Here is a 15,200-nt window from a genome sequence, read left to right as displayed (position 1 = left end):
GGCGCAGAGTCAGGCTTCTCCAGTCTTCTCGGGGGCGCTTCCGCCCTGCGGAGCGTGCAGTCCAACCCGAAGGAGCCCGAGAGCTTTCTCTCTAGCAACCTGAAGGGCGCCTCTTCGCATTCCGCCCCTTTTTAGCTCTAGGATTCCGCGGCCTCCCTTCCGGGGCGGGCCAGGGGGCGGGGCCTCGGCTGGAATTCTGGCGGGAGCGCGGCGCCCCGGAAGGAGCTCGGAGCGGGGCAGGTGAGGCGGAGGCCGCGCGCGGGAAGGCCTGGAAGGGCCTCGCTGGCTGGCCGGCAGGCGGGAGGGGGAGGGCGGCGGCGGGGGGGGGGTCCCCTTCAGATCCCAAAGCGGCTCACAAAGAGCAAATGGCTGCAAGACGAAGCAGCGTGGCGAATGCAGATGCCTGGACTAGTCTCTCCCCCCCCCCGCCCGTGTCTGGCGCAGCGAGGGCCCCCGGGTCAGGGGCAGGAATGCCGCTTGCCGCGGATCCCGAGGCGGGGGACCAGGCGCCCCTGGGGGTCCCTTCCGGCCCTGGGATTCTACGATCCGCTGGAATACGAAAGGCAAGGGGAAGATCCCTGTCCCAGCCGCCAAGCAGATGCCTGCTATGGGAAACCCAGGAGCAGGATCCGAGCACAAGAGCATCTCTCCCCTCCCCAGGTGTCCAGCAGCTGGAATTCAGAAGCCTTGCTGACTCCAGCTGGGAAGGCAGAGGACTGTATTTTTCGTCTATAAGACGCCCCCTATTTTTGGGGACTCCGATTTAAGAAAATGGGGGGAGATGTATCCGTGTATAAAAGGTAAAGGTACCCCTGTCCGTACAGGCCAGTCGTGTCCGACTCTGGGGTTGTGCGCCCATCTCACTTAAGAGGCCAGGGGCCAGCGCTGTCCGCAGACACTTCCGGGTCACGTGGCCAGCGTGACATCGCTGCTCTGACAAGCCAGCACCAGCGCAGCACACGGAAACGCCGTTTACCTTCCCGCTATAAAGCGGTACCTATTTATCTACTTGCACTTAAGGGTGCTTTCGAACTGCTAGGTGGGCAGGAGCTGGGACCGAAAGACGGGAGCTCACCCCGCCACGGGGATTCGAACTGCCAACCATACAATCGGCAAGTCCTAGGCACTGAGGTTTTACCCACAGCGCCACCCGCGTCCCGTATCCATGTAATAATAATAATAATAATATCTTTATTGTCCTTGCCCCCTCTCAGGGACAACGAAATTACTTGGCTGCTCCATCCACCCAGATAGGGCACTCCACGTATAAGACACCCCTAATTTTTGACATTTTTTAAGGGGAAAAACTAGTCTTATACACGGAAAAATACAGTACTTATTTATACTTTCTGTGAATAAGTAACACTGGGGATTGGACTGTTGGGGTGTATTCTGCTGAAAAGGGTTGTTATCTTGGACCATGCAAGGCTTGATGAGAGCCCCAGCGGCTATTGATTATATACTCTCTTCTGCTTCTCCACTCAGGTCTTAGTTTTACATGGCTTCTCTGGCGCTTTGAATGTTAGTGATACATTAACCTTCTGCTAGCCTTTTAATTTTATGGCACTCCACAGAAATTAGCTTCATTTATTAGGCATTACATGTTTATATTGTTGTTCTTATGTGTCTCTAGGGTACGTGAATTCTCCAGTAAAGTCTCTGTTGGAAAAAATATGGATGGTGAGTTTTGAATTTGTCTAATCTTCTAAAGTCATTCAGTTTCTTCCAGGCTTGAAAATGTTGTCACTGCTCCATATGCAAGGTAGAACAAACCAGCCAGGAAGAGAAGGTTGTTGCCAGTTGATTTGGAGGCAGTCCCATTCTGTTCTTTTCAGCCAGATAAATGGCAGTGCTGTGGCATGTGGAGGGGTGCTTGAAGAACTTGAACTTTGTGGATTCCTGTGCAGAATTATTTGATGTGCTCTGCTGCTAAACTGCATCCCCATTTGTTTTCGGAACATCATTTCTGAGCTGGCTTGAATACTGGAACAAGATTAAGCACTGTCTGTTTTCTAATCGGGGCTCTGATTAGATGCACACTTGCATTGTATTGGGGCTGGGGGTTGTGTGTCATCTGAGCCCTGGTAAGTTGCTCCTTTTTATTTATTTTCTTCCAGGTGATGATAACTTGGACCTGCTAGCCTCCCTGTTAGAAGAGAATGAGGCAGCTGTGGGGCTGGAGAATGGGGTTAATGTGGCTACAGATGGAGAGCTGGATGAATATAATGAGCTGTTTGATGCAGAAGATGATGAATCCTATACCGAGGAAGTGGAAGCTGACGAGGAAGAGTCCTGTAGCGGCAAAGAAAATGTGTCTGAGTTGTTTGGAGATGTGGGTGACCTGTCTGAGGAAGAGGAGGAGAAAACTGTGCAAGAAACATCTCATTCTCCAGCCGAAAAGGAGAAGACCAATCAACATCTGCAAGGTAAAAATCATTATTTCATTTTGGATGGTTTAAAGTTGCTCACCGTGCAAACTTGAGGCTTTTGTCTTAACCATACCTATGAATACAAAAGATTTTCAGTGCATAATCCGCCCTCATGTGAAGGACCTCTGTGCTGTGCTCTAGGCTCCTCTGTTCTCGGAAGATTTCCTTCTGTGCCTTCTAGCTTTTTTATTTGAAAGCAAGTGGGAGGATAGGGAAATAATCAAGGGCCTCAAGACTCAAACATCCCTGTGTTCTGTCATGGCACAGATTAGGAAGGATAGACCTAGGGAAAGAGTAGTGGTTGTGATGACACTTGTTAAGCCAGGCATTTCCAAAGTCCCTTTCGGGGCCCCAATCCATCCCCTGTGGCAGTTTATTGGCCCTCATGGCCCTTCACTTCATCAAATCTGACCCTCTTTGAAAAAAGTTTGGACACCACTGTGTTAAGCATTTCACATTGTTCAAGGCGGCAGAGATGATGGTTTGGGATCAGAGAGAAATCCCGTATATGTTGGGGTTAAATGGAGTCTATTATATCACAGGCGATCTCTCCTATCAAAGCCTGGCTCTTGGGGAGTGAGAGCCGGGCACTTTACAGGGAACACGGTGAAAATTTGACTTTTGGTTATGCACTTTACTTTTTACCTAAGTTATTTTTATTGATGACAAATGGCTGTTTAATTAACCATGTATTTAAATAAGATATACTTTTTAAATGTCCATTTATTGTTTTCAACTTAGATGAACTGAGGAAATTGCAGGAGCAGATGAAGACACTCCAGGAGCAACTGCAAAAGACCGCAATAGGGCAGCCTGCTAACATGGCCCCTAGCAAGAAAAGTTCTGGTAACTGGATTATTTGTTTTATGTAGCTGTTCAGCATCTAAACTCAAGCTTATTGCTAGGTTATTGTGGTAATCCTTAGTGATATCTCTTTGGAGCCTTTAATATCAAAGCATTCTATTTGATTGTGTGGATTTTTATAAAAGCCAGCCTGAGCAAGTTGTTAAATTCACTACATTAGAGCCTTGCTGGTGCATTCCTGAGATTATCAAGATAATAACCAGACTTCCATATTACCCATGAACTTGAAGGTTGGTGCATTGATGGCCCAAAAAATCCCAATTGAAAAATATGGAAATGTATGCTTCTTGTCCCCCAAAAAGGAGGACGTACCATCTCCATTTGGGAGTAAACATAATCTTTTTGTATGCCAGCAAATATTGCATGCTAATCCCTCCATAGGTACTGCTGCTTTGGCTGCATAAGGAGTAGAACTGAGTTTGCTGTTAATATACAGGATGTTTTATTTAAGAGGCTTGTTTCTTCTCTGTTGCTCTAGCTCAGATGCCTGGGGAATGTAAAGCTGTGTCTAACTCAATCATGAGGTCTTTCAGATGTTGCTGGACGCCAGCTACCATCATCCCTGACCATTAATCATGCTGGCTGGGAGTGGAGTGATGGAAGTTGGAGTCCAACAAACTGCTGGAAGGCCACCGGCTGCCCACCCCTGACCCTAACTTGAGTTTGCACACTCTGTTTCACCATCTGGGTCAGTTCATAATTTATTATCAAGGAAGCCATTAGGGCTGCAGTCTTTAAATGCACTTAACCAGGGAGTAACCCCATTAGGTATTGTAAATATGTGGAAGAGTGCACTGTAAGTCTTTTAAATAGTCTTTCATTTCTTAACCAGGTAAGTCTCCTGCTGCCCCCTTAAAGCAAAGGAAGCTTCGCGAGTCACCTTGTTTCTCAGCCCAGCTCAGCTGTCCTGCATTGGCCGCAAACACAGGTCAGGGCCAGAAGATGAAACCTTCACCGACTGGTATAGTAGTCAATATTTGTTCTCAGTCACGTCAGTTGATGCACAATGTTTTGAATTTCATTTTCACAGAAATGATAAATATTACTTTGCTTGTTTTCCAAAATTAATGTTGCTGAATATTTTTGATGCTGCCAATGTAGATATGTTGTCAAAAGAATTGATGTTATGTATTGTCTTGGCAGCATGACTAGTAATTGCAACTGAGTGGAAAACAACCCTGAATCTTACACTGGGTGCTTAGTACCACTTACTCTGGAATAGAGCTATAATGGAGAAGGTCACACATAATCCCAGATCACCCCTAGAGAAAAGGGGCTTACTACCTTGTGAATTCTGCAGCAAGAATGTACCAGGCAGGCTGGATATAATTCTGCCTGCAGAGTTTGAAATGTGTTGAGCATGGGAAGCCTGTACATGTGTGAATTACAGGCGTGTCTGCTGAAGAGGGACTGATGCTGAGGGAGATGGTGTTTACACCGGAGAGCCCTGCTGGATCAGACTTTGGCCCAACTAGTCCAGCATCTGCTTCTCACCACCTGGGTACCTGTGGGAAATTGCACAGAGGAGATGAGCACAGCAGCCCTCCCTCTTGGGCCCCCAGCAACTGGTACTCGGAGGTTCCTGGTAGCACACAACCACCGAGACTTCTTGTGTCCGCCACTGCTTCTAGCTTGTCCTCTGTTGCTCAAAATGGCTAGCTTTTGGCAGCGGATGGGAAGGTGAAAACATTTTAATGCAGAATTAGTTGTCTGTCTTGGCTCTGTGACATGACGCACAGCTTTTGCCAAAGATTATTTTTCTGAAAAAAAGTTCAACTGTGCTTTTCACAAGGTATGACTGTTCCTTTTTCCCCTGTTCCTCTTACAGAGAATAAAAGACATGCTTCAAAACCAGTTTCAGGTTTGTCGCCTCAGCCTCTGAAGTCCATGACTGTGAACAGACCTGATTTGGGCACCAGTCAGAGATCCCAAGGGCCAAAGAATGCCGGTGTGAATAGTCAAGAAGTCTCCTTTGAAACGTTCTCTGGACTGAGGCTGAGGTCAGCAAACTTATGGGGGAAATGTTGGGTTTGCTCCTTGACTATAGCTTGTGGCCTAAAACTGTTTAGATACCTTGCTAATATATATATATATATTTAAATCAGCACCACAAATTTATGGATTTTGACTTGTGCATGAAAGCTGCAAATTAAGTGCATCATTTCTTTTGATTTTTTTAAAAATACTTTATTGAATTCAAACTTAAACAGGATTACATAATAGCAACAGCAAATGAAACTCGCTCCCACCCTCCCTTTTACATCTTTTTATCATGGCAAAGGACTGTGCAAAGCACCAGATTTCAGCCATTGAAAACCTTACAAGTTAGTTTCTAAGATTGAATTGTCTTCATGCATATATTTTTTAGTCTTAATAACTAGAAACATGTCTTTGGGTCCTTTTTTTCAAAAAAAATGAAAGTGCAGAGGCTCAGGAAGCTGATTTTTGCATCCCATACCCAATTCTGAGCTCTCTGTGTATTTTTGAAACTCCACACTCCTCCTTTCCCTGGGCTGGAAATGTTTACACAGACTAGTGATGAAGCCCCTCTTGTTGCCCTGAGTGCAGAGTATTTAGTGGAGCTCCACTTCGGGGATTTGATGGAAGCTTCCCTATCCCTTTGTCATTCTAATAGTTTCCTCCTTGTTTTCATTGCAGAAAACCCCGTGTATCCTCTGTTGAGATGGAAAGAAAAATGACAGGCCGAAAGTTTATTAGACTTTCTCAATTGCAAGACAAGCTTGCTTCATTAAACCTTGAGGAAACAGACTGGGTAACGTTCGGAGTCATCATAAAGAAAGTCACGCCTCAGAGCTCCAATAACGTAAATGGTTTTATGATATTATGTCCTCTCAAGTATGACATTTTGTTGAAGTAAAAAATTGGTTACCATCTCAAAATTCTTGCTTAATGTATGAATAAGCCTACAGTCCTCTTGGGCATCTGGAATGTTGCCCTCTGCCCTATTGCAGTTCTGGTGCTGTAAACACCATCACAGGTAGGGCTGTCCTCTCCACATTCCTGGTGAAGCTGAACGTTGGCAGATAAAAGAAAGTACTTACTCATGCAGCACTTAGTCAGTATAAGGAGTGTAGACAGTGCTTGGCTGAAAACAAACCATAGCGGCTGCTATGGTTAAAGCATTCAAAGTAGCTGCTTCCCCAAGCAGGTCATCGTAAGCATGCTTACTAGGAAGCAAGCTCCATTGAACACAGTGGGACTTCTGCGTAAATATGCATAGGATTGTGCTATTAAACACCTTTACAGCAGACATCTTGCTGTGTATGTAACGTTCTCTGGTGATGGTAATCATTTTAAGGCTGACTCATTTTAAGGATTGTAGTTATTTTGTTCTTTTTATTTGCTCCCACTCTGCATATCCAGGGTAGAACCTTCAGCATCTGGCGCTTGAATGACCTACATAACTTCAGCCGCTGTGTCTCATTGTTTCTGTTTGGTGATGTTCACAAAGATCACTGGAAGACAGAGCAAGGCATGGCCATAGGACTACTCAATGCTAATCTCATGAAACCAAGAGAAGGATCAGACGAGGTGTGTGTAGATCTGTTTCTATATAAAATATATATTTAAAAACAGGTGATTTTGGTTTTTTGACATACAGTTTCTTGATTTCTCTTTCAAGCGTATTGTATAACATGCTTTGCATAGTTCCAGTGTATCTGAAGAAGTGTGCATGCACACGAAAGCTCATACCAAGAACTAACTTAGTTGGTCTTTAAGGTGCTACTGGAAGGAATTTTTTTTGTTATGCTTTGCATAGACATCAGTGTAGAAAAGATGAGGAAATCCTTTGTTTTCTCTGTCTCCCCATATAAATATTCCTTCTCCTTAGTGTGCTGCTCCCGGGGGGGAGGGGTACCGTGAGGCGTGATCAGAGTCCGATCCTGGGTCGAGGTTCTGGAGTCTGTCCACCAAGGGCGAAAGGTCCAAAGCAAGAAGCTGGGCGTGGTCAGGAACTCCGGAAGAACAGGTCTGGGTGCTGGCAGAAACAGGTTTCCAACGTCGTTGCTCCCGCAACCTGGGACTGGGCTGACTGGCCTTTATCTTCTCTGGGGCCTAGGGCGGTCCCGGCCCACAGGTGACCCACCTCTTCTGGCCTTAAGGTGAGCACTCCTCCTGAGAGAACCCAGTTCCCTCTGCCTCTCTGCCCTGAGCCTCTGCAGCTCAGGAGAGGCTGGAGGGTTACTGGACCCAGGGGTAGCTTCACCTTCCCCTGACAGGGCTGGGAGAGGCACACCTGCAGGCAATGGGCCCTCAATCACCTCCGGAGCCAGAGTGGATACATCTGGTGTCTGCTCCTGAGGATCCGGCACAGGTGCAGGCCCTTCAGATCCAAGCCCCTGCCCCGGTTCAGCCGGCCCTGGAGGCGGGGACTCCTCAGGTTCAGATTCTGAATCAGATTCTCAGGCCATCACAGTTGGCCACAGTTGCGTCTGTCACACAGGAAGTCTTTGAAGGCTTCTCTTTAACTACGTCTTGAAGTAGCAGCCCCTTACCTCTCTTGATGGCTGCTCAGTCCCTGGAGGGTCTTTGACTACGAGGGAAGCAAGGGCTCTGCCTTTGTATCCCCTTTGCGGAGGGTACATAGCACTGTGGAAACCTTTGTAAAGGCAAATAGCATAGCTGAACAGTGCAGCTCTGATCATACTGGCTGGCTTCAAGTTAAAAAAGGATGTCACATAGAGGAGGGAGAAAGGTTGTTTTCTGCTGCTCCAGAGAAGTGGACACGGAGCAATGGATCCAAACTACAAGAAAGAAGATTCCACCTCCTAAACATTAGGAAGAACTTCCTGACAGTAAGAGCTGTTTGACAGTGGAATTTGCTGCCAAGGAGTGTGGTGGAGTCTCCTTCTTTGGAGGTCTTTAAGCAGAGGCTTGACAACCATATGTCAGGAGTGCTCTGATGGTGTTTCCTGCTTGACAGGGGGTTGGACTCGATGGCCCTTGTGGTCTCTTCCAACTCTATGATTCTATTGTTCGGGAGATGAGGCCTGGTGGCAGTTAGCTGTGGGAAGCAGCTCATGAGATTGACTAAGAGAAAATAGAGCTGTAGCAAGTTTGCAGAAGGCTTTGATTTGCAAACAAGTATCATATAAAGCAGGGGACGCGGGTGGCGCTGTGGGCAAAACCTAAGTGCCTAGGACTTGCCGATCGTATGGTCGGCGGTTCGAATCCCCGCGGCGGGGTGAGCTCCCGTCTTTCGGTCCCAGCTCCTGCCCACCTAGCAGTTTGAAAGCACCCCTAAGTGCAAGTAGATAAATAGGTACCGCTTTATAGCGGGAAGGTAAACGGCGTTTCCGTGTGCTGCGCTGGTGCTGGCTCGTCAGAGCAGCTTTGTCACGCTGGCCACGTGACCCGGAAGTGTCTTCGGACAGCGCTGGCTCCCGACCTCTAGAGTGAGATGAGCAAGCAACCCTAGAGTCGGACACGACTGGCCCGTACGGACAGGGGTACCTTTACCTTTTATCATATAAAGCAGTTCTCTTTACTTGCAAATGCCTCGCCCTACAGATCCAGAGGTCGCTTTCACTCTCTTCTTTTTTATTGGATCTCTCACTCATCTGACCTGACCTGATCCAGCCTCATTTCTGAGGTTTTTGTTAAGCAGGGTATGGGGTTTGTTAGGAAATGGCAATTGTCCTGACCATGATGTGTAGCAAGGAGGCAGTGGGAGGGAGGCAGATGTCATAGACCCACAGAGGAAGGGATTATGCACCTGTGTGTGGAAAATCCTCCCACCACTTCTCAAGTTTTTAAGGAAGACGTGGCACAACCCTTGGCATAGCATGATGTAACTTGAGCCCTGGACTGAATCCTTGGCTATTTTCAGTTCAAAAGAATGCTGTGTATGAACAGGATAACATTGATAAAAAAGAAAACATGGTGTTTGTCCTCGGACTAAATCTCATATAGTTACTGGCAGGGCATCCCAGTCACATCCAGGTGCCCAGTTGAATGAGCTCCTACTCAAGGCTGAGGAAATGCATTCTTTTCACCTGATGGCAGCTATCAAGCCATGGGCGAAGGGCGTGGAGGTGGAGGAAATGCAAGTGCCTACCAGGATAGTCCGCTATTGGAGTAATATTGTGTTTTTTGACTGAAATATTTATTAGAAACCCTTGCTGGCAATGAAAAGAGGCAGAGAGTCCCTGTTTCAAAATAGCACCAGGCGGCATCTTGGCTGGGACTCCATCATGACTTGAAGAGGGGATGCATTGCTACAGATATACACAGCCTATCTACCATTCTCCCTCCATCTATCTATCTATGCATTTATCCATTTTTTTAATTAAAAAAACAACTTTGCTGGGGAGCAAACAAAAGGAACACAAATTTTCCTGTATCTTTTCGGAGCAGGAAATGGGAAAGCCAAGTCTTGGTGCTTGCTAGAAACAACTGGTGACTGAGCAGAGTCAAAATCTGTGGACCCCTACTGATTTCCCACAGCGACACAATTTTTCACCTGATAATGGCACTTAAAGCACTAACTCCAGCTGAAAGCTAACGCCCCTGGCTGAGACGAGTCCCTTCATCTCTCTGTATACTGAAGCTTGTTGTACTTCTTCTGGCTAGGTGTGTGTGTCTGTCGATCATCCCCAGAAGATCTTACTTCTGGGTGAGGCCACGGACTTAGGAACCTGTAAAGCGAGGAAGAAAAATGGCGAGCCCTGTGCACAGATGGTTAACCTGGTATGTATAGCTCATCTGACATTACACTGTGCTTGGTGTGAGCTTGTGCAGATGTCACCTGAGGGCTTACAGTTTAGTTTTGTGATTGTGCTAGTCGCAATTTATAGCACAGGTTGCTGACTTTTGGGGCTAATGGGCACATTTGCAAGCTGGTGTGGGCACCACAACCTACTGTGTTGCATAGTCTAATGCTACTTCCAAGCTTGATCTCGAGAGAGTGGGGAGGGGACCCTGTGGCCACCAGGAAAGGCTCTGTTGGCACACACCGTACGTGCCCACAGCCACCATATTGGTAGCCCTTTATATCAGAGCAGAGATGGTGACCTCACATGTGTTGGAGGGCCAAACTGTCCACCCAACAAATGGCCAAAAGTCACACCTGTTATTTTTCTCTCCACTGGGAATTTACCAGGTTTTGATGGGAAAGGACAGGGGAAGACAGTAATAGGATTTCTAAAACTAATCTTCCCTGCTCAGTCCTAATGTGTCCCCTTCTATATTTTTCCTGCCAAAATCCCTTGATCAATACCACTCCTCCCAGTTGCGGGTTCTTCTCTTTTTCCATTTGCATGTACAAATAAGTGGGCTTGGCGTTTCCTGCCTCCTGCACCTTTGTTCCAAGTGTCTCCCCAGATATGCCAAATGTATCCTCCAGGCCGCCTGCCCTGACAGTTTGGTTCTGCACACATGGATTCCAGTTCTGCTAACTTAATGGAGCTTGGGGCAGTGCTGGTATTGAGGCATGTGTTGTTTGTAGGACAGCCCTTTTGTCAGCCAACACCTGATCAACCCAGATTTTGAAGCCTGGGGGATAAGAATGCTATCAGGAACCTGAGAGACTGCAGAAAGTAGCTACAGGTTTGGAGCAGCACACGCTAGAGATGACTGACTTTAATTTGACAAAGCTTTTCTCATGGAGGAGATTTAAGCCACCTTGTGTACTCCTGCCTGCCATAAAGGGCTATACAGTGGTACCTCGGGTTAAGTACTTAATTCGTTCCGGAGGTCCATTCGTAACCTGAAACTGTTCTTAACCTGAAGCACCACTTTAGCTAATGGGGCCTGCCGCTGCGCCGCCGGAGCACGATTTCTGTTCTCATCCTGAAGCAAAGTTCTTAACCTGCAGCACTATTTCTCGGTTAGCGGTGTCTGTAACCTGAAGCGTATGTAACCCGAGGCACCACTGTAGTTCTTTGTATTTTAATTATAATTACTGGCGCCTTGCTTTTCTAAGCTTAGTGTTTGCTGGTAGCTTCTGATTTCCACTAGAGCCCAGTGCTTCTGCAAACAGAAGCACGTTTCCTTTTCTCATATTTTGCTCTGTTGTGACAAGTACACAAGGACGAAGTCCCTCGTCTTTCTCTTTCTTCAGAATGAATGCGAATATTGCCAATACCATGTCCAGTCCCAGTACCGGCGGCTCAGTTCAAAGCGGGCGGACCTGCAGTCGACCTTCTCAGATTCCCGAGCTCCCAAGAGAGCAGCAAAGAAGAGCCTTGGCTTGAAAGAGAGGCTTTGTCAGGATGGCTTTTACTACGGCGGGGTTTCCTCAGCTGCTTATGCAGCTTCAGCGTAAGAGAAACTACATCTCAGTGTCCTTCTGTGGAAGTTCACTTCCGGATGAATGTGAATGTTGTTCACTTGCATTTTTTTTCGAATTTAACTGTATTAAAGGTACCCCTGCCCGTACGGGCCAGTCTTGACAGACTCTAGGGTTGTGCGCCCATCTCACTTAAGAGGCCAGGGGCCAGCACTGTCCGGAGACACTTCCGGGTCACGTGGCCAGCGTGACAAAGCTGCATCTGGCAAGCCAGCGCAGCACTCGGAAAAGCTGTTTACCTTCCCGCCAGTAAGCAGTCCCTATTTATCTACTTGCACCCAGGGGTGCTATCGAACTGCTAGGTTGGCAGGCGCTGGGACCGAGCAACGGGAGCGCACCCCGCCACGGGGATTTGAACCGCCGACCTTTCGATCAGCAAGCCCTAGGCGCTGAGGCTTTTACCCACAGCGTCACCCGCGTCCCACTGTATTAGATCAGTTTAAAACAGGGGCGGGGGACCTTTTCAGCCAGAGAACCACATTCTCACTTGGGCAACCTTCTGGGGCCACAGATTGGTGATGAGCAAGGCCAGAGGCAAAAGTAAATTTTCCCTTTGTATGGAAGACTTCGTGGACTTGTGCTGGTGCAAAATGTTTAACTGCTGCTCCACATTGTGTTAAATGTTTTGTGTTGCTGGGGTTTTTAGTGGTTGGTTTATTGGTCTCTACATGCTATGAATGGCCCACAGAATGCAACTGGATAGTAAAAAACAGATAATTAGGCGCAGTTTTTAACTACCCTACTATAATCACAACCAGGGTGATTCCCCTTATGGGTGATGTCATTCCCTCTGTTGAGTTGCGCTCTGCTTTACTTCTTCAGTGCAGCAGCTGCCGCTCCAAAGAAGAAAATCCAAACAACTCTGTCTAATTTGGTTGTAAGAGGAGTTGAAGCAATTCTACAGGAGACCAAGCAGAAACTGGGTAACACGTTCTCTTCTGTTTTCTTAAAATGTCCCCTTGCTGTAAAATGTCGTTCACATCCGTCAAACATGGATAGCTCAGTCGGTTGCGCAGGAGACTCTGTAAACCATGGTTTGCAGTTGGGAGCCAGCCTTGGGAATATATAATCTCTCCCTTTCTCGTCAGCTTCAGGTTTTTGTGTTACTTGAAGACTGGCTCATGAATGAAACTTGGCTGGTGTTCATTATGGTTACTTTTGGTTCACAGGTAGCAAGTATGGTTAATACTTCAAAGGGTAGAGAGATGGAGGAGATGTTCCAGAGACTAACTAAGGAAGAACAAGTATATTTCCAAGGCAGGCTCCCAATTTGAAAAGTATGCCTAGGCCAGTGGTGGCCAACCTTTTAGAGATCAAGTGCCCAAACTGCAACCCAAAACCCACTTATTCATCACAAAGTGCCAAGACGGCAATTTAACCTGTATACAGTGGTACCTCTACTTACGAACGCGATCCGTGCCGGGGTGCCGTTCGCACCCTGAAAAGTCTGTAAGTAGAGCGCCGCTACTGCACATGCGCAAAGTGCGTAGATCGCTTCTGCGCAAAGCGCAGGCAAACCCAGAAGTAAACACTTCTGGGTTTGCCACATTTATAACCTGAAAGTTACATAACTAGAGCGGTACATAACTAGAGGTATGACTGTATCTCATTTTTTCTGTGTGTTTCACATTTCTTTATGACTGCTGCTGTAATAAATAATCCTTCATAAAAGTTATTACATTACATTCTTCATTAAGTTACCTTTCCCTTCATATATAATTTTATGACATAACTCAGTGCTTTTTTCCCTTTAAAAATGTTTAGGAGTACGGGATCCGTTCCAGAGCCCCGCTTGCATCTAGAGATAAACGTTACTAGCAACGGCACGTCTGCGCACGCACGCGTCCCTTTTCGCCGCTTCTGCGCATGCGTGTGACGTCATTTTGGGTGCTGAGTGCCCTCTCTGACACGCGTGCCATAGGTTCGCCACCACGGCCTAGGCTGTTCTTAATCTGTGTGCTGCTTTCATCCCAGGTTTAGGCCTCTTTGTGTGTGCTTCGAGTAGTATAATTTTGACTAGTCACAACACATGAGTTGTGTTCCTTGAGGCTGCATTGCCTTAGAGTTGCCAACCAGTGGAGATCTATTTAGCTATCTCACAGGCTTCTGCAGTTTTAGTAGGGATGGTTCACTTGTCCAGTTTTAAATATCTCCTGAGGGCTAGAAATTTGTTTTGGATTTTCTTTGAAGGGCAAGCAGGACTCAGCGTCATCAACCACCTGTGACTAGTCTGTGAGTCTGCTGCATTGTTACATGGCATGTTCTGTTTCAGGTTTGCCAAAACAACCTTTGCCATGTTCAGAGGAATTCAAAGATCTATTGTCAATGCCCTCTTTTGGAGCAAGAAACCTGAATAAACACCTAGCCAAAGCCAGTGCACCAGGTATGTCTGCGGGGGGGGGGGGGAGCAGCCTATTTGACTCCTGCTGATCAACATCTGACTCACCTACAACTTTATTTATGTCCTCCCCAGTATCTGTTGGGAAGCAAAATCCAGCATTCCAGTCCATCTCTGCTTCAGCACTGATTAAGCAACAGAAGCAGCAAATGCTGGAAGCCAGGAAAAGGAGGTCTGAAGAGATGCAGAAGAGGTAACACCATGATGGTCGTGTGAGGACATGGTTCAGTAGCCCAAACTGCTTCTTTTTCAGTGTTATTCACTGTAGGTGTGATACACTTAGAATCATAGAACTATAGAGTTGGAAGGGACCATGGGAGCCATCTAGTCCAACCCCTGCAATGCAGGAATCTTTTCCCCAACGTGGGGCTTGAATGCACAGCCCTGACATTTAAGAGACTCATGCTCTACCAACTAAGCTATCCAGCATCTATTAATTTAAGTGAGTCAACTCTGAGTAAGACTTTGTTGGATCTCACCCCATACTATTTCAAATCTAATATTAAATATCTAGCATATATAATACCTTTTTATTTATTTTCCCTTTATGTCTCAAGATGTCTCAAGATGACTCACAGAATAAAATCCAATCCAATTTTTTAAAGAACCAGCGCAGAAGCTCATAAAAAATATCCTTCCATTCTCCATTCTCTGTTAAGGAAGCATACCAAGGAAAGTTGAAGTTGGCATATCATGAAGAAAAGGGGGGAAAGCCTCCAGTAAAATCCAAACTGGATCATAGGAATCTGCCTTCTATCAAGCCAGTTCTATTGTCCATCTGGCCCTTTATTGTGTATTACAGGGATTGGGGTCAATGAGACCCAAAAAGTTTGGCCTGCAAGGCCGTTTACCCAAACCATGCCCATGTGCCCCACGCCTGTCATCACATGTAGCCTGGGAGGTGGGTCAGGTAGGGGGGCCTTAAGATGTGCTCTCAGGGGCTCTTTGGCAAGGGAGCCTTGCTGGCGCCACCAATCGGCTGATTGGTTCTGACCTCCAGGCCTCTGGGCCACAGCGCAGACTCCCCATGGAGACCTCCGTGGCGCAGCTGGGAGTAAGCTCTGATGAGCTGATGGTCAATAACTTCAGGACCCGCCTAGTTGGGCACATGGCTATGGAAAGATGGGTCACCTGATGATCTAATGGGGTTGCGGGTGGGAAGCAGAGGATCCAGCTGAGCAGCCACATTCAGTTCCCC

At 46.9% G+C, this 15,200-nt stretch overlaps 1 protein-coding gene across 5 annotated transcripts in view; it reads left to right on the top strand.

The window, feature by feature from the left end:
• The first annotated feature begins 169 nt into the window (after positions 1-169).
• The window catches only part of MCM10 (minichromosome maintenance 10 replication initiation factor), a 28,563-nt gene continuing 13,532 nt past the window's right edge, over positions 170-15,200 (top strand). Inside the window, exons 1-13 of one of the 5 annotated variants that reach the window (XM_083701422.1) lie at positions 170-240; positions 1,634-1,680; positions 2,118-2,426; positions 3,171-3,275; positions 4,126-4,254; positions 5,122-5,293; positions 5,952-6,117; positions 6,678-6,845; positions 9,888-10,004; positions 11,377-11,576; positions 12,427-12,527; positions 13,877-13,987; positions 14,078-14,195. In XM_083701422.1, coding sequence (XP_083557548.1) covers positions 1,674-1,680; positions 2,118-2,426; positions 3,171-3,275; positions 4,126-4,254; positions 5,122-5,293; positions 5,952-6,117; positions 6,678-6,845; positions 9,888-10,004; positions 11,377-11,576; positions 12,427-12,527; positions 13,877-13,987; positions 14,078-14,195 — 1,703 coding nt within the window. In that variant the 5' untranslated portion in view covers positions 170-240; positions 1,634-1,673. Of the gene's footprint in view, positions 241-756; positions 801-1,319; positions 1,486-1,633; positions 1,681-2,117; positions 2,427-3,170; positions 3,276-4,125; positions 4,255-5,121; positions 5,294-5,951; positions 6,118-6,677; positions 6,846-9,887; positions 10,005-11,376; positions 11,577-12,426; positions 12,528-13,876; positions 13,988-14,077; positions 14,196-15,200 lie in introns of those variants that run through there. The other 4 variants (XM_083701423.1, XM_083701421.1, XM_083701420.1 and 1 more) reach the window with 4 other exon arrangements.

The sequence above is a fragment of the Podarcis gaigeae genome (assembly GCF_964106915.1).
Source record: "Podarcis gaigeae genome assembly, chromosome: 10".
In the NCBI taxonomy this organism is placed as follows: Eukaryota; Metazoa; Chordata; class Lepidosauria; order Squamata; family Lacertidae; genus Podarcis; species Podarcis gaigeae.
The sequence above is the reverse complement of the archived record's forward strand: the minus strand, read 5'-3'. Positions and strand labels throughout refer to the sequence as shown.